Raw genomic sequence first — 19755 nt, 5'->3', positions numbered from 1 at the left:
GTGGATGGAGCTCGAAGGGAGTGAATGACTATTGGGGAGCTCAGCATGAGGCTCAGGCTTTTAAATTCCAGGCCTTTGTTTAACTAAACATTAGGAGCATCATAATTGCTAAACAAATGAAAAACAAGTTCCATTTAATTTGGCCTCTAATGGTAGTTACATAAGACAATAGTTATGGCAATTGATCTCCATGAATGACTCTACATCAGATCCAGATGTGACATGGGGAGACCCCAGTGGAGTAAACTTTGGGACCCATTGATTCAACTTTACCTGTTCCTCCCGAGCATGCTACATTTACCATATGTCACATCTCAAATTGCACATTCACTATATCTCAAAGTATTATTTTCTGAAAGACATCTATCTAACCCGCATCTTAAAAACAGGACTCCTGCCTAAAACCAGCAAGGCTGACATTCGGCTCAGTAGGCAGGAAACCTGCACCCAAGAACCCGCGGGACTGGCCCTGGGCATAAAGTTAGTGCTGGGGAAGGTAATGGCAGCCAATCCCTGTGTGAGAGGGGGAGGGAGAGAGAGAGCGAGAGAGTGGGAGAGAGACAGCGGGAGAGCCCAGAGATTCTGCTCCTCCTGGCCCACAGGATTTCACAGAAAAGTGACATTATGAAACTTACCTTGTCCTCTTCTTGGCCTATCCATGACCCCTAAAACTAACAAAGAACAAAGGAATTAGGAGCAGGAGTAGGCCATTTGGCCCCTCGAGCCTGCCCTGCTGGTTGATAAGATCATGGCTGATCTGATTGTAGCTTCAACTCTGCTTTCCTGTCTACCCCCTAAACCCTTTGTTAATCAAGAATCTTATCTAATTCAGCCCTAAAAATATTCAATGACACTGCCTCTGAGAGAAAAGATTCTCCTCATCTCCATCTTAAATGGGAGACTCCTTATTTTTAAACTGTGTCCCCTAGACCTAGTATGTCCAATAAGGGAAAACATCCTTTCAGAATCCACCCTGTCAAGTCCCCTCAGGATCTTATATTTCAATAAGATCACCTCTCATTCTCCTAAGCTCCAGTGGATACAGGCCCAGCCTGTCCAACCTCTCCTCACAGGGTGACCCCTTCATCCCAGGAATCAGTTGAGTGAACCTTCTCTGAACCATGTCTAATGCTATTATATCCTTTCTTAAGGAAGGAGACCAAAACTATACACGGTAATCCTGATGTAGTCTCACTGTACAGCTGTAGCAATACTTTTATAATCCATTCCCCTTGCAATAAGCAACAACATTCCATTTGCCTTCCTAATCACTTGCTGCACCTGATTATTAACTTTTTGGGCAGGATTTTTCACTGAGCGGGCGGGCAGGCACCTGACCCGCTCGAGTGTAAAATGACACACGATGATGTCGGGCGAGCGTCCCAATGTCATTGTGCACTCGTGCGATATTTCTGTCGGCGGGCACCCGCGGGAGTCAGCAGTGCGCCCGCCGACAATTAAAAGGCCAACTAAGGCCATTAAAAATGTAATTGAATTAAATTTTTCGCTGCCCGTCCAAACCTATGGTTGGCAGTCAGGCAAAAAGGCCAAGCGGCCTTTGCATTTTTTGAGAAACCTCATCCAAGGGCGGGATGAGGTTTCGATCCGTCATTAAAAAAAATTCATCCTAATTTCTAACATGCCCCTGCTCACTTGACACGGCCACATGAGGGAACATTTTTTAACATTTTAAAAATCTTTCTTTTTTATTTTCACAAAATCTCCCTGAGGCACAGAGCTGCACACCTGTGCACCTGCGCGAACTTGCACTCTCGCCCTCCCCCCCCACACCCCCACACACAGACAGCACTGAACGCTGAGGCACGTGGTAGTACTTGTTTGTTTTGGGTGGCGGGAGGCCTTTCTGCCTGTCAGTAACAAGTTCAAATTCCAAAACCTCAGCCCCTTCCCTGCTCCCCTCCAGTTCAGACACAAACCCTTCTTATAAAGTGTCAGCAGCTGCATCTAGAGAGGAGCTTTACAGTGCAATTAATCTTAGTGATGGCTCCAAGTCAGTAAACAATCAGAGTTTCGGCCTTACTGTATAAGTCAGCAATAACATTTCTGTCTCTTTTCAATTCCTTATTTTATTTTGGTTAAGGATAGGGCTCATTTGGTATTTTTTTATTGACCCCTCTCTTTGATTTACAGTAGTAGAAACATTGTGTAAAGTCCACTTGAGAGATTACACAAACTAGCATTTTACTCCTTGGAATTTAGAAGGTTGAGGAGTGACTTGATCAAACTGTTTAAAACATTAAGGGGAATTGATAGGATAAGTAGAGAAAAACTATTTCCTCTGGTTAGGGAGCCTAGGCCCTAGACCCCACCCACTCCCACCGAGCCTGTCCACCGTATGAACAATAGATTTTTATGAACCAAAGGTGTTAAAGGAATGTGAGCAAAGAGCATATTGTGTTACGGACCTGGGAGAGACAGGCAAACTGCACTCTTACCACCTGACCCTAGGCAGAAGATGATTTGAATTAGTTTTAAAAATAGGTTTTCCTAATCCCTCGGTTTTTGTGATCCAATTTACTAATAAACCACAGCAAACCTGAGTTAGGATTAACTCAGAAGGTTAGTTTATTTTCACATTCAAAAAAATCAGGGAGAAGGAGCATTCGCAACATCCCACTGAAACACACTCTCAGATAGTGAAGGGGGAATAGAGAAAATGAGTTTTACAGTACAAGAACCATTCAAATGAATATTAGTTCATGTGATTTCTAGACTCCAAAGAGTCCAATGAGGAATTCTATCACGTAGGCATTCGAGTTCAGCTAGCTGAAGAGCGGAGTTGTATTATTTGCTTTTCAGTTGGTGCCGACTACAAGATGAAATAGATATGCAGCAATTGGGTCGGTTCTGTAGGTGATGGTACAAAATCTCCCAGCAGAGCCAGGTTTTGAGATACAGGCTGTTTTTCTGCCTGGAGGGGTCTGTCCTTGCAAAGTGCAGTTATCGGTGTTACCAACAGGGGTGTGTGAAATATTAAACTTGTTTGAATTATTTTCAGAAGCTCCAGGGACGTCCTGAGGGTTAAATAAGTAGGCTGTAAATACATTCATATCATTATAAACTAAGGGTAGCTTCTGTCAGTGGCTCTAAGAGTAACTGCACCAACCAATGTCATGCAGGTTGGTATGGTCCCAGGTTCAATCCTCACTCTGTGATGAGTTAGCTGCTCTCATCTGGGGTAATGGAGCTACAGTTGATATTGACATCCTGGAAGGAAGAGGGGGTCAAATTAGCTGCTCATCACCAGCCTGTGACTCCCCCCACCAACTAGAAAAGGGGAATGTGGACATGATTGGACTTGGCTTTGCTGCACCCCATAGCCAGATAGTCATAGTACTCCTATGAAGAATGACCACTTGGACAAGGTATCCAATGGTAGGTCACAGAATCACAGCACAGGAGGCTATTTGGCCCATTGTGTCTGAGTTGGTTCTCCAAAGGAACAATTCGCCTCGTGCCACTCCCCTGCCTTTTCCCCGTAACCCTGCACGTTCATCCTTTCAGTTAATAATCCAATTCCCTTTTGAATGCCTTATTAAACTTGCCTCCATCACACCCTCAAGAATTACATTCCAGAAAGATTTCAAAAAGATTTCCCTCGTCACCATTGCTTCTTTTACCAATGACCTTAAATTGTTAACCTCTGGTTCTCAATTACAACGGAAATAGTTTCTCCCTGTCTACTCTGTCCAGACCCCTCATGATTTTAAATATCTCTATCGTATCTCCTCTCAAACTTCTTTTCGCCAAGAAAAACAGTCCTAACTAATCTACGTAACTGAAGTTCCTCATCCCTGAAACCATTCTCATAAATCTTTTCTGCACTCTCTCTAACGCCTTCCCATCCTTCCTAAAGTGTGGTGCCCAGAACTGGGCACAATACTTCAGTTGAGGCCGAACCAGTATTCTATTGTTTTGACACAGCAGTTGGTAAAGGCTGAGTTGTTTAAATCCCAGAGGTAAACTTGAACAACTGTCATAACCTACATTTTCAATTGGTATTGAGATGCAGCTCTGAATTCATGAATAAGACCACTGAGCCTCCAAAGGTTTTTTTGTATAAAACTAAATTAAACGTTTATTAATTTAACAGCAAATTAAACACATACACATCTCTACAAATTACTACCATAATAACTTTTAAACAAATCCCCAAATTAATCAGTCCCAGGTAAATCTTCACCAAGGCAACAGTAACCCGTAGACTTTAAACAGACACCAGGCAAAGCACATTTGACCTCAAATTCAAAAATGAGGTTCCTTTCAATTTGTTTCCTTTGCAGACAGTTATAGGCTTACAGGCTGGTTAGATCTTAAATGCCTCTGACTTACACACACAAACTGCTTTCTGTTTATACCTAGCTTTCCCTTTGAATGTACATTTTCCATTGTATTACTAGGTTTTTAAAATGTTACCTCTTCTAACAATAATCCTTTCATTCCACCAATTTTATTAGTAATATAAACACATTGCTTGGCTTCTCCCAGCTAGGTGCAAGATCCTGTGTTCCTCCAAGCATTCCTCTTGAATGCTTTATTCAACAAATGCAATTTTACACTTTACCTTTTAACTTCCTTACGTTTATATAATTAACATCTCAAAACTACTATACATCAAAGCACCCAGACTAGCAGGCTTTCATCCAGTTAAGCCACGCATAGACTACACATAGACACAGACCCTACTACAATTTCAATTTAAAAATACTTCCCAATAACATTATTATCGACATTAATATCTCTTCATGACATCTATACAGGTTTAACATAACTTCCTTGGTTTTGCACTCTTATGCCGCTATTAATAAAGCCTAAAACGTTGTACGCTTTATTAACCAGGCTTTCAACCTGTGCTGCCGCCTTCAATGATTGAGGCACATATACACCCAGGTCCCACTTCTTTTGCACCCCCTTAGAATTGTATGCTTTAAAAGTCCTTGCACACCACATCAAAAGCATTACTCTCATCAACCCTCTCTGTTACCTCATCAAAAACGTCCCAACAAGTTAGTTAAACACAATTTGCCCTTAACAACTCCATGCTGGCTTTCTTTAATTAACCCACATTTGCCCAAGTGACTATTAATTTTGTCCCAAATTATTGATTCTAGGAGTTTCCCACCACTGGTCTGGAGTTGCTGGGTTACACCCTTTTTTCAACAAAGGTGTAACATTTGCAATTGTCCAGTTCTCTGGCCACACTCCTGAGTCTAAGAAAGAGCAGAAAATTATAGCCAGTACCTCTACAGTTACCATTCTCACTTCCCTCAGGATCCTTGGTCCTAGTGCTTTATTAACTTTGGGAAAAATTTTCCACCTGTTAGGGGGGAATGGCGGGGGGGAAGTATGGAAGCGGGCGCAGGTGGGCGCGCCTCCGATCGGCATCCCCGATTGGGGGCGCGCTGCCATTTTGCCTGGGTGGACCAGTTAAGGCCCGCCCAGCGTGACGTCTGCCAGGAAGCGCTATGCGCTCCCTGTGCAGGCGGGGGAGGGGGGGATTCCCTCAGCCAGGAATGTGCTTTTTCGTGCATGCGCGCAAAAGAGCGCACAGATCCCCCTGAGGCTAAGTTTTAATGAAAACTTTCATTAAACATCTTTAAAAATTTTCCCTGCCATGTTCCCTCATGTGATAGTGTCACATGAGTTGGGATATGTCCATAAGTTTTATTGAAACCTTTCTTAAAGATTTAAATACCCTCATGAAACCTCATCCCGCCCGTGGATGAGGTTTGATGCTTTTTCCGAAGCCCACCAGGGCTCCCGGCCTGACCACCAACCTTAAGGTTGGACGGGCAGGTCTATTAATGACTTTAATTACTTTTTCAATGGCCTCAATAGGCCGTTGACAGGTCAGTGAGCCCGCAGCTGACTCAGCTGCACCCCCGCCGACCTGAAAATGGAAATGACAGGGGGTGACATCGGGAGTTCCATCTGATGTCAACCCGACATCATTTTATGTGTCGGTGAGTGGGCCCCGCCCCCGCTTGCCAACTGGAAGATCCAGCCCTTTAAGTACAGACAGCCTATCCAAAACCTCCTTATCAATTTTAAGCCCTTCTAGTGTCTGAATACCTCCTCTTTCACCATGGCTTGGGTAGCATCTTCTTCCTTGGTAAAGACGGATGCAAAATATTCATTTAATACTCAGCTACACCCTCTCTCCATGTGTAAATCCCTTTTTTCATCCCTTATTGGCCCCACACTTCCTTTACCATCCTTTTACTCTTTATATGCCTATAGAAAACTTTGTGATTCCCTTTTAGGTTAGCTGCCAGCCTCTTTTCATACCCTCTCTTTGTTTTTCGCATTGGCTTTTTCAATTCCCCTTCAATATTCAGCCTGGCTCTTGGTTGTTTTATCCACCTGACATCTGTCATACGCACACTTTTTCTTCTTTGGCTTAATCTCTATATCTTTTGTCATCCAGGGAGCTGTGGATTTGTTTGCCCTAACTTTCCCTTTTGTGGGAATATACCTTGACTGCACCTGAACTATCTCTTCTTTAAAGGCAGCTCATTTTTCAGTTACAGTTTTGCCTGCCAACCTTTGATTCCAATTTATCTGGGTCAGCTCCATTCTTAACCCATTGAAGTTGGCTTGCCCCCAGTTAATTATCCTTACGCTGGTTTGTTCCGTGTCCTTTTCCATAGCCAACCGAAACCTTTTGATGCAATGATCACTGTCCCCTAAATGTTCCTCCACTGACATTTGAGTACCTGTTCAATGGTACCCCAGTGCCTTCAGCAGAGATGTGAAGTAGAGTGAGCCCCAGGCCATAGGCCAAGGTGAGACAGACAGTTTTGCCATGAGTTTTGTCCACTACCCTGCTGTGTATCCACTTCACAGGATCTTGAACTTGAGAGTACCTCAGAATATGTACACATGCCTGTGGAGATGGACCATGTGTCATTAACACAGTTACTCACAACATTTGGACACTTGTAAACTCATTTTCCATTTAATCATAGTTGAACACAGAGGAGACCTTCCTTACCTGAGTTGCAGTGATTACTGTAAGAGGACTATTATCCTACAACGGTTAGTATTGAGTCTCATTCTGATGCCTCTTTGCTGTTGAATTTCTCAAATTGCTCTGAGGACCATGTTGCAGGTCCCACGGGTGCTGCTAAGAGAGTTTTGTACAGTTAAAACGCAAAATTTGATGAGCTGCCCACGTGTTAGTGCTGTTAAAAGAAATATTAGAAATATGACAGATGGAATTTAATGTGAAAAATGTGAAGTTATCCATTTTGGTAGGTAAAACAGAAATGCAGTGTATTTTTTTAAATGTGAGAGATTGGGAAGTGTTGATGTCCAAAGGGACTTGGTGTCCTTGTTCATGAGTCACTGAAAGCTAAATGTAAGTGCAGCAAGCAATTAGGAAGGCCAATGGTATGTTGACCTTTATTACAAGAGGATTTGAGCACATGAGTAAACATACCTTGCTGCAATTGTATAGAGCCTTGGTGAGGTCACACCTGGATTATTGTATACAGTTTTGGTCTCCTTACCTAAGAAAGGGTAGACTTACCCTTGGAGGGAGTGCAATGGAGATTCACCTGACTGATTCCTGGAGTGGCAGGATTTTCCTATGAGGAGAGATTGAGGAGACTGGGCCTGTATTCTCTAGAGTTTAGAAGAATGAGAGATGATCTCATTGAAGTGTACAAAATTCTTACAGAGCTTGACAGGGCAGATGCAGGAAGGATATTTCCCCTGGCTGGCAGGTCTAGAACCAGGAGACACAGTCTAAGAATAAGGGGCAGGCCATTTAGGACTGACATGAGGAGAAATGTCTTCACTCAGAGGGTGGGGAATCTTTGGGATTCTCTGCCCAGATGCTGTGGAGGTTCAGTCATTGAATATGTTCAAGCCAGGGATCAATAGATTTCTAGATAGTAAAGACAATAAGGGGTATGACGATAGTGCGGGAGAATGCCGTTGAGATAGAAGATCAGCCATGATCTAGTTGAATGGCAAAGCAGGCTTGAGGGGCTGAATGGCCTCCTACTCCTATTTCCTATGTGCGTAGCTCTGGATCTGTCCTTGAATTCCATTTGCACCACAGCTGGACTATAACACGGACACAGACTACAATCAAAAATCCAGTGCATAGAGCAAGACTGCATGCTCTGCAACTGACATTACTGTAATGAGGTGAGAGCACTGATATCAAACCACAGCCTCAACAATGGGTGGTAACTTCAACTGAATAACTGTTCAATCTATGTTCATTACTGGGGAAGGACAAAGTCCTTTGTGTGCCCACTTGAAATACCATAATTGAGCTCTTGCGCACAAAAGCGTGGTGCCTTAATGGATATCGGATGTCTAGTCCTGACAGTGAAAGGGGTCAGTGTCAGTGACATCATGAACAAGGACTGTGTTCTGGGATTCTGCTGTGATGTTCAGTTTCACACCGTCTGAACACTGCAAGTGTTACAGATCCTGGACCATGTGGGTTAAGGCACCCAACATAGCACCTGCTGGGAAGTGTATCACTGGGTGAACTATGCTTCTTCATGTATTGCCTCGCTAAGCTTCCTGACGCAACTCATGCTCTTGATGATTGCCCCTGCTTTCTAGTATTTTTGCTATGCTTTGCACCCCGGTACAATGAAAATTGCTTGCTCAATGAAGCCTGATTGCCAACCCTGCAATCTGGCATTAAAATGTAAGAGCCCATCAGAAAGATCTCTGAAGACTGTCTCTGTGAGTTAGCTGATCTCAGCTCACCTAGCAGTTGGGCAACTGCAACTGGTCTCAGCATCCTGAGGTTCACAAGAAGAAAATCAGCCTGGTTGCTGCCACTGCTGCCTAGCACTGATCGCAGTTAGGTGTGTTCTGATGTAATAGCCTACAGACACTGAGGGAATTACCTAAAATCAGGTAGGAACAAGGCGGTGAATGCAGTGTACTGTTGTCTCATTGTCCTAACTGGGATTTCCCTTCTCTGCCCAAACCAACATGGGCTGCTCCTTCCCTGCATGCAGCATGCAAATGGCCAGGTGAGGTGGGAACCTCACCTGATGGAGGCCCCTCTCACCATTTCCTGGGGCAGCAATTGGGAAGGGGGAGCAAAGGCCTTCAGGCTTCTTTCTTCCTGTAGCTCATCTCCCTCCAGTAAGCCCCAAACACTTGCCCACTGAAGGCCTTGTTCTCACTAGAATGGAAGAGCCTGCTGATCATACAGGATGAAACCCCACCCAGGAAACTGGTCCCAGTAGAACTCTACCTCAATAAGAGAATACAGGCATTGCTGACCAGACATACACACAAAGACCAGACCTTTGAGTGAGGTTCTGGAGGCTAACCAGTATTTGTGGAATCAAAAGCTACCAGAGAGGAAAGGAAGAGAACATTGATGAGAGGATAGAATCCATGTGGTGAGATATGTTCCAGGTGCATAGCCTTTGTCCAGCTTTTTAGACCATAAGACCATAAGGCATAGGAGCAGAAGTAGGCCATTTGGCCCCTTGAGTCTGCCCTGCCATTCAGTGACATCATGGCTGATCTGATAATCCTCAACTCTGCTTTCCTGCCTTTTCCCATAACCCTTGATTCCCTTACTGATTAAAAATCTGTCTATCTCAGCCTTGAATATACTTAACAACCCAGCCTCTACAGCCCTCTGTGGTAAAGAATTCCACAGATTAACTACGCTCTGAGAGAAGAAATTCCTCTTCATCTCTGTTTTAAATGGGCGCCCCCTTTCTCTGAGATTATGTCCTCTGGTCCTAGACTCTCCCACAAGGGGAAACAACCTCTCAGCATCTACCCAGTCAACTCCCCTAAGGATCTTAATGTTTCAATAAGGTCGCCTCTCATTCTTCTAAACTCCAATGAGTACAGGCCCAACCGACTCAACCTCTCCTCATAAGAAAATCCCTCCATACCCGGAATCAACCTAGTGAACCTTCTCTGGACTGTTTCTAATGCCAGTACATCTTTAACAAAAATAAAAATAGCTGGAAAAACTCAGCCAGTCTGACAGTATCTGCGGAGAGGAATACAGTTAATGTTTCGAGTCCATATGACTCTTCCAGCTATTATTATTTTTGTTTCAGATTTCCAGCATCCGCAGTATTTTGCTTTTATACCAGTATATCTTTCCTTAGTTAAGGGGACCAAAACTGTTCACAGTATTCTAGGTGTGGCTTAACTAGTGCCTTGTATAAAAGCAAAATACCGCGGATGCTGGAAATCTAGAACAAAAACAAAAATACCTGGAAAAACTCAGCAGGTCTGACAGCATCTGCGGACAGGAATACAGTTGACGTTTTAAGTCCATATGACTCTTCATCAGAACTAAGGAAATAGAGAAATGAGATGAAATATAAGCTGGTTGAGGGGGGGTGGGACAGGAGAGCTCGATAGGGGGCCAGTGATAGGTGGAGGCCAAGAAGAGACTGCCAAAGATGTCATAGACAAAAGGACAAAGGGGTGTTGACGGTGGTGATATTATCTAAAGGATGTGCTAATGGGGACATTAAGGGAAGCAAGCTAGTGGCAGATGGCCCTAGTGTGGGTGGGGTGGGGGGAAGGGATCGAAATGGGCTAAAAGGTGGAGATGAAACAACAGATCTAAATAAATTTCAAAATTTATGCCTTGTATAGTTTTAGCAAGACTTCCATATTTTTATACTCCATTCCCTTTGAAATAAAGGCCAACATTCCATTTGCCTTCCTTATTACATTCTAATCCCTATTATCTGCTGAACTTGTATGTTAGCTTTTTGGGATTCGTGCACGAGGACCCCCAAATCCCTCTGTGCTGCAGCTTTCTGCAGTCTTTCTCAATTTAAATAATATTCAGCTCCTCTGTTCTTCCTGCCAAGTGCATAACCTCACATTTTCCCACATTATATTCCATCTACCAAGTTTTTGCCCACTCACTTAACCTGTTTATAACCCTCTGTAGACGCCTTGTGACATCTTCACCAATTGCCTTTCCACCTATTTTTGTGTCATCTGCAAATTTGGCGATAGTACATTCACTTCCCTCATCTAAGTCATTAATTTATATTGTAAATAATTGAGCAATGATCCCTGTGGCACCCCACTAGTTACAGGTTGGCATCCTGAAAATGCCCACCTTTTCCCAACTCTCTGTCTTCTATAAGTTAGCCAATCCTCTATCCAAGCTAATATACTACCCCAGCACCATGGGCTCATCTTATTAAGTAGCCATACGTGCGGTACCTTATCGAACGCCTTTGAAAGTTTACTTTCTGGATTGGGGGGGAATGGAGTGGTATGTGTGCACACGTGTGAGTAAAACTAAAGTGTAAAACAGCACGTCTTTCACTATGTGGAATAATATAGCAATGCACTGTAGCACGGTTATTGCAAAGTCTTCTTACTTTATGCAGCCATGTGTCCTTATTTATACTTTAACTTCAACCCCCAGATTTTGGTTGGGTTTGCAGTGTAGGGGTTAACAGATATTTGTGCCAATGCCTAATTTTAACCTTAACAGATTACGCATGTTTGACATTCAGATCAAGTTGCCTGATTTCTGACCGGTGAGGATAAACAGAATGAGTGCAGCTATTGAGAGTTTACTGCCAAAAATGTGAAGGCTAATTTTTTACTGAACAGACTGTGAAGCTTACTTAGGAACTCTGTCGAGCCCCAAATGGAGCACAGCTAAAGGAGGGAGAGAGAGCCAGAAATAGATTTCTGCAACTGGTAGCGGTTGAACAAATTCTCATGTCCTTAATTGGGAACATCTGGATTCAACGGCACAGAATAAAGACTGGCTTAGTGTGAGTCATAATTGTGCTCTGTTTGGGATGGATTTAATGCGGCCCATCGCGGCTGGAACCATGGCAGCTGGGCCCACTTAATCACGGGAGAGGCCCCGCGTCACTTTCCCGTTGGGAGAAGAACCTCCATTCCCACCCCCCCACCCCCCCACCCCCCACCCCCACCCCCAAATAAGTCGGAAGGTTGCAAGAGTTGGTGTAGGATTCCCGGCACCGGTGGCGGGATGTCAAATAAACTCATTAATGAGCCAATGACGCCCATTAACCCTGAGGCTAGTGCAATTTAGTGGTGCCTCAGGAGTTTTAACAGGAGCTACATGGCTTTCCCGCACCCTTGGAAGGTAGGTGGCGGTGGTGGGGGAGGGAGGGTTTCCCACATTATCAGACATCCTGTGCCTGATTGGGGGGTCCAGCATCGGAAAGGAAAAAGAGCGGAGGCACTGAAAGCTAACCCTCCTGCCTTCGCCCCTGACACCCCCCTGCTCCTGCAACCCCCACCCCAGCACCCCCATCCCATCCTCATCTTGTTTTGGGGTCCCATGTTCATGGGCCTCTAGTTGGTGCAGTGCTGTCAGCAGCCACTCTGATTGACCAGCAGCTTTTGGCAGGCAGGACTTTAGCCACCAGGGACCTCAATTACGGGGAAGGCCTGACTGTGGCCACTTAAGTGCCTGAAGGTACTTGATTCTGTCAGCCCTCCCCCACGGAACTGACGGGGCGTCGCCACCAGTTTTCCGACAATTCTCCTAGGCCCCACTGTGTGTGTGTGTGTGTGTGTGTGTGTGAGAGAGAGTGAGAGAAACATCTTACCATCTTCTGTTTGCATCACCCCTCCCAGCCTTGCCCCAAGTGGCAATAATCCTTTGCATTTGATGAATCCTTTGTGAGGTGAGAGTGACTAACCTTGACATCAAGGCAGCATTTGATCAAATGTGGCATTAAGGAGCATGTTGTGACCGATGCAGCTGGTAAAGCTGAGTTATTTAAAAATCCCAGAGGGAAACTTTAAACAACTATCATAACCTATATTTTTAAGTGTTATGTTTGAGATGCGACTCAGGAATCAGACCACTAGTTCTCGAGGCTTTACATTAAACTAAATGAAACATTTTATTAATTTACACAGATTAAAATATATATACACATGGCTACAAATTACTATTATCATAACTTATAACAAATTCCCAAACTAATCTTTAAGGCAACAGCAACCCATAGACTTAACCAAACACCAGGCAAAGCATTTTCACCTTACGAATTCAAAAATGAGGTTCTTTCACTGTGGAGCCAGTTCGAGGCTTGCTGCTGCCTTTTTGATCTCACATTGCCTCTGCCCTGCACACCCGAAAACTACTGAAGCTATACCCACCAGCCCCATTGAATGTTAATTCTCAATATATCAACAACCTCTTTGAACTTCACCTTTTAACAATGAAACCTCTTTCATAATACTAATTTTATTAGTAATATAAACATATTGCTTGGTTCTTCTTCAGTTGCTTGATCAATGACCTTCCTTCCATCGTAAGGTCAGAAGTGGGGATGTTCGCTGATGATTGCACAATGTTAAGCACCATTTATGAGTCCTCAGATACTGAAGTAGTCCAGGTCCAAATGCAGAAAGACCAGGACAATATCCAGGCTTGGGCTGACAAGTGGCCAGTAACATTCATGCCACCCAAGTGCAAAGCAATGACCATCTCCAACATGAGAGAATCCAACCATCGCCCCTTGACATTCAATGGCATTACCATCGCTGAATTCCCCACTATCAACATCCTGGGGCTTACCATTGACCCGAAACTGAACTGGACCAGCCATATAAATACTGTGGCTACAAGAGCAGGTCAGAGGCTGGGAATCCTGTGGTGACTAACTCACCTCCTGATTCCCCAAAGCCTGTCCACCATCTACAAGGCACAAGTCAGGAGTGTGATGGAATACTCTCCACTCGCCTGGATGAGTGCAGCTCCCACAACACACAAGAAGCTTGATACCACCTAGGACAAAGCAACTCATTTGTTTGGCACCCCACCCACAAACATTCACTCCTCCCACCACCGACACACAGTGGCAGCAGTGTATAAAATCTACAAGATGCACTGCATGAACTCACCATGGCTCCTTAGACAGCACCTTCCAAACTCTCAACTACCATCTAGAAGGACAAGGGCAGCAGACACATGGGAACACCACCACCTGAAAGTTCACCTCCAAACCACTCACCACGCTGACTTGGAAATATATCGCCGTTCTTTCATTGTCGCTGGATCTCCTTCCCTGGAACTCCCTCACTAACAGCACTGTGGGTGTACCTACAGCACAGGGACTGCAGCGGTTCAAGAAGGCAGCTCACCACCACCTTCTCAAGGGCAATTAGGGATGGGTAATAAATGCTGGCCTAGCCAGCGATACCCACATCCTGTAAATGAATTTTTTAAAATTAGTCCGGTCTCCCTGCATTTTCTCTTTTGTCTGAGCGCAGAAATTTTATAAGTTATTTCTTTAAGTTCTGTTTTTAGATTTAACTTGATTTACAAAAAGTGGGGGAAAAACAGCTATGAATTCCATGTACCTGATCACCTGGATAGTCCCACATCTGTTTTTGAAAAATATGTGTTTTTTTACTTCTTTGGATTTCAGTACTGAGAGAGTGCTGCACAGTCAGAGGTGCTGTTTTCCAAATGAGACACTATGCAGAGGCCTAGTCTGGCCTCTCAGGTGAACATGATAAATTCCATGGCACTATTTTTAAGTAGGCTGGGGAATTCTCCTCGGTCCTTCAACCAACATCATTAGAACATATTATCTGATCATTATTACGTTGCTCTTTGTGGGCCTTTTGGAATGTTCTGAGGTTGTGAAAGATGGTACATAAATGCAAGTTATTTCTTTTATCTTGGAACTAAATGCTCTCTTCTCCAAACCGCACCACTTGTTCCTTGTGTGAGAAGCCTGTGATCTGCTGCTATGTTTCTGCCAGTGCGATTGCTGGTCTGACCTCATGGCATTCAATAGCCTGGGGTAACCAGTCCTTTTTAAGAAGTACCAATCTTGAATTGGTGCTATTTCATACACTTATATGCCCTAGACTTCAATATTATTTTCTAAATTTTCTTTCCCTTTTTACTGAAGATGCTAACTCTTGATGGAGTATAGTACCCCAGTACAAAAATAATTGTTCTTTCTGGATTAGTCTAGACAGTGAATATTGATATTACTATTCAATTCTTAAAATTTGTCCATGGGATGTGGGCATCATTGGCGAGGCCAGAATTTATTGCCCCTCTAATTGCCCTTGAGAAGGTGGTGGTGAGCTGCCTTCTTGAACCGCTGCAGTCCATGTGGTGTAGGTACACCCACTGTTAGGGAGTTCCAAGATTTTGACCCAGCAACAGTGAAGGAACAGCGTTATATTTCCAAGTCTTAATGGCGTGTATCTTGGAGAGAAGATTGCAGATGATTGTGTTCTCATACATCTGCTGCCCTTTTTGTTTTATGTGTTAGAGGTCATTGGTTAAGAAAGTGTTATCGAAGAAGCATTGGTGAGTTGCTGCAGTGCATCTTGCAGATGGCTCACATTGCAGACACAGTATGTTGGTGGTGGATTGGGTGCTGATCAAGTGGGCTGTTTTGTCCTGAATGGAGTCGAACTTATTGAGTGTTTTTGGAGCTGCACTCATCCATACAAGTGGACAATATTCCATCATGTTCTGACTTGTGCCTCGTAGCTGGTGCAAAGGCTTTAGGGAATCACTCGCTGCAGAATACCCAGCCTCTGTCCTGCTCCTGTAGCCACAGTAACTTATCCAATCAAGTTCCAGTTAAGGTTGCTGTACCATAGCCCCACTGTCCTTACCCAACATCCACATTTCCAGGAGATCCAGACCCCTGTTCAGCTGAGATAAATTAAACAGCCCTGGATTTGCAGCTTTCCTGGTTTGTTCAGCTCAGGTACCTACTGACTGAAGAGACTGAGCCATCAGGGCATTTACTGCACATGCAAACCTGGCCAGTGACAGCTGTCAACCTGTGAGTTAGTGCCATAAAACAATAAGTTCCTGAAATGGAGAGAGGAATTGCTGACAATTGCAATCCAGAGGTTGTGTACACAAGTGGTAAAAGCTTGAATAATAGATAATGTCCACAGGCAGTTTTATGTCCAGTTGATACTAGCCTCACTATTTCTGTGCAGTCAACAATCAGTGTTTGTTGGAGGTACGGGCACATGGAAGAACTTTCTTGGACCTGATCCGCAAAATAATTTTGCTCACCAGCAGATGTGCTTTCAACTCATATTTTCTGATGGCTCTGTGAATTGTGTCTCATTACAAAGCAATGTGTCACAACATAGAACGATCAAAGGCTGAATACACAGCATCTGAAGGGTTAATCCATGCTTTAAAGTCTCCCCGTGTGAAGTATTGGGAACACTTGCTTCCAAGGAGGTACTTGGCAGTTGCTATGGTGACATTGACACATGTTACCTTCTCAGAATAAAGGATTCCCAATATTTCTTCAGAAGGGGAGGGTTAAAAGCATTGGTTTAACCTTTCAGTTGCCGCTATGTTCAGCCATTGATCATTCTATTTGACAACACATTGGTTTGTAATGGGACACTGTCCACAGCCGTGACAAAATAAAAGGTTAAAGCATAGCTGCTGGTGAGTTGTTATTTTGTGAGTCAGGTCCAAGAAGGTTTTGCGTGATCATATCTCCAGCAAACATTTGATTTTAACATGTTTTAACCGAATTGAGACATCATTGTGTTGTTTGAATATAAAAAAAAGGAAACTTTGCAGGTCCCTTCCATGAAACCACATGCATTATAAATATGAAATAAGATTGTAAAGACTGAGTATGGAGATTGACAAGTGAGTGTTGTGGTTTATATTGACAGTGGGATGTATGTGTGGAGGGGTTTATAGTGAGGGTGGATATGAGTGTGGAGGGGGTTTATAGTGAGGGTGGGTGTGAATGTGGAGGGGGTTTATAGTGAAGATGAGTGTGAGTGTGGAGGGGGTTTATGGTGAGGGTAGATGTGAATGTGGAGGGGTTTTATAGTGAGGGTGGGTGTGAGTGTGGAGGGGGTTTATAGTGAGGGTGGAGTGAGTGTGGAGGGGGTTTATAGTGAGGGTGGTGTGAGTGTGGAATGTTTTGTAGTGAGGTTGTCCTGAGGCACAGTGAGTGTGGGGATGTTGATTGTGGCTGGTGTGTACTGGTTAATTCGAGATCATCAAAATTGATGCCTTATTAAGGCAGTTATTAAGGCTGGCAGCCATCCTAAATCACTTCATTCTAACAGCAGTTGGTTTTTGTTGCTGCTATTTAATAAGGCAATTGTTTCCTAATAAAATACAGTATAATTAGACAAGCACTGACAACGAATAAGTGTGCTACAGTTTCTATAAAAGAATGGGTGTTTCACTCCCAACCCAGAGGTGCCTAGAATTTTTATCTTTGTCTGAATTTTCTGATAACTCTCTTACCAGGTGACTTGATTCTATCCAACAAACTCACAATTCTCCGGGAGACAGCTTTCTTTCTCTGTTCCAGCAATTTATTACAAAATAGGGGTTTGTCTCCCATAACAATTCTAATATACCCCAAAATCTTCATTGTAACACCGATATAAGTACCCCTTATAATACTCTGATATACCCAGTAGCTTTCACTATAATGCGCCGATGTAACCTACACCTCTCACTGTAACACTAATATACTCCACATTCCTTTTTGTAACATCCTGATGTACTGTACTGCTCATTGTAGCACACTGAGATACTCATACTCTTGACCGTAACATTCTGATGGAGCCCACAATGCTCATTGTAACACAGATATACCCTACACTCCTCACTCTAGCAATCTCTGATACACCCAACACTCATCTCTGTAACAATTGCTGATATGCTCTGTAGACCTGTCAATTTCTTTTTTTGCAAGCAGATCTATTGAGAGCTGCAGATAAAACATTTGAAGTTAATTAACATCATTGTTATCTCTTTGCTCACAGGTATAAATGGTACTGTTCAAGTTTCTACACCACCTATGGTGGAAGCAGAGATCGGAAAGCCCATCAGCATACCATGCATTCCCGAGATATCTACCCCGAGCACTATGAAATACATCCAGTGGTTTGTTGTAAGTATCACGATATTGCCACTTAACTGATTGATTTCACCTAAGAGCATCCTGTCAGTGTGTGACTACCAAACAGAACCCTTGATAGTGCGGCCCTGTCACTGTGCGACTGTCCCTTCGATAGTGTGGCCCTGTCACTGTGTGACTGACCCTTCGATAGTGCGGCCCTGTCACTGTGTGACTGACTGCTCGATAGTGTGGCCCTGTCACTGTGTGACTGACCCTTCGATAGTGTGGCCCTGTCACTGTGTGACTGACCCTTCGATAGTGTGGCCCTGTCACTGTGTGACTGACTGCTCGATAGTGTGGCCCTGTCACTGTGTGACTGACCCTTCGATAGTGCGGCCCTGTCACTGTGTGACTGTCCCTTCGATAGTGTGGCCCTGTCACTGTGTGACTGACCCTTCGATAGTGCGGCCCTGTCACAGTGTGACTGTCCCTTCGATAGTGTGGCCCTGTCACTGTGTGACTGACCCTTCGATAGTGCGGCCCTGTCACTGTGTGACTGTCCCTTCGATAGTGTGGCCCTGTCACTGTGTGACTGACCCTTCGATAGTGTGGCCCTGTCACTGTGTGACTGACCCTTCGATAGTGCGGTCCTGTCACTGTGTGACTGACTCCTCAATAGCGCAGCCGTGTCATTGCATGGCAGATTGACCCTTCGATAGTGTGGCCCTGTCACTGTGTGACTGACACCTCGATAGTGTGGCCCTGTCACTGTGTGACTGACACCTCGATAGTGCGGCCCTGTCACTGTGTGACTGTCCCTTCGATAATGCGGCCCTGTCACTGTGTGACTGTCCCTTCGATAATGCGGCCCTGTCACTGTGTGACTCACCCCTCGATAGTGTGGCCCTGTCACTGTGTGACTGACCCTTCGATAGTGTGGCCCTGTCACTGTGTGACTGACCCTTCGATAGTGTGGCCCTGTCACTGTGTGACTGACCCTTCGATAGTGTGGCCCTGTCACTGTGTGACTGACCCTTCGATAGTGTGGCCCTGTCACTGTGTGACTGACCCTTCGATAGTGTGGCCCTGTCACTGTGTGACTGACCCTTCGATAGTGTGGCCCTGTCACTGTGTGACTGACCCTTCGATAGTGCGGCCCTGTCACTGTGTGACTGTCCCTTCGATAGTGTGGCCCTGTCACTGTGTGACTGACCCTTCGATAGTGTGGCCCTGTCACTGTGTGACTGACCCTTCGATAGTGTGGCCCTGTCACTGTGTGACTGTCCCTTCGATAGTGTGGCCCTGTCACTGTGTGACTGACCCTTCGATAGTGTGGCCCTCTCACTGTGTGACTAACCCCTCGATGATGCAGACTTGTCACTGTGTGACCGGATGATGCCGTGGTAATGTGGTCCTGTTTATTTGCGACTGTTGGTATGTGTTCTTGACATGAGAAGACATGAGAAAAAATATTGTAATATGGAATCTATCTCTCAGCTGACAAAGATTATCAGCAAAAATAACTGATGTTTTTGAAAGTTTGATGTTTTTCAGACTCTGAGAAAATGTTTATAAGAACTGTTTATTTTTCATGTTGAAAGTGTAGTCTTTGAGACTATATAGATTTCAATTCTAAATTAATTTGGAGATAATTTGAAAATAATTATATGTTAAATCAATTAATGAATGTGTCTTTGTCTTATAAGCTGCAAGCTGGCAATGTTTTGGGAAATTGCTAATAGCCAGCTCCAGGCGCCATATTTAAAGCACAGGGGAGTGCAGCTGATTTCATGTCTACAAACCAGGACTGATCCAGCCAACAGATGCTTCCGAAAGACAGGAAAATGGCAGCACCCAAATTTAGTGACGCCTC

The 19755-nt window shown here is 44.3% G+C and overlaps 1 protein-coding gene across 4 annotated transcripts in view; it reads left to right on the top strand.

Moving 5' to 3' along the window:
- LOC144671549 (basal cell adhesion molecule-like) overlaps positions 1-19755 on the top strand; it is a 253895-nt gene that overhangs the window by 160701 nt on the left and 73439 nt on the right. For all 4 annotated transcript variants that reach the window (XM_078533520.1, XM_078533528.1, XM_078533506.1 and 1 more), the window contains one exon: positions 17806-17933. In XM_078533520.1, coding sequence (XP_078389646.1) covers positions 17841-17933 — 93 coding nt within the window. In that variant the 5' untranslated portion in view covers positions 17806-17840. The remainder of the gene's footprint in view (positions 1-17805; positions 17934-19755) is intronic.

The sequence above is a fragment of the Cetorhinus maximus genome, chromosome 2 (genome assembly GCF_964194155.1).
Source record: "Cetorhinus maximus chromosome 2, sCetMax3.hap1.1, whole genome shotgun sequence".
Taxonomy (NCBI): Eukaryota; Metazoa; Chordata; class Chondrichthyes; order Lamniformes; family Cetorhinidae; genus Cetorhinus; species Cetorhinus maximus.
Note: the sequence above shows the minus strand (reverse complement) of the source record. Positions and strands in the feature narration are given on the sequence as shown.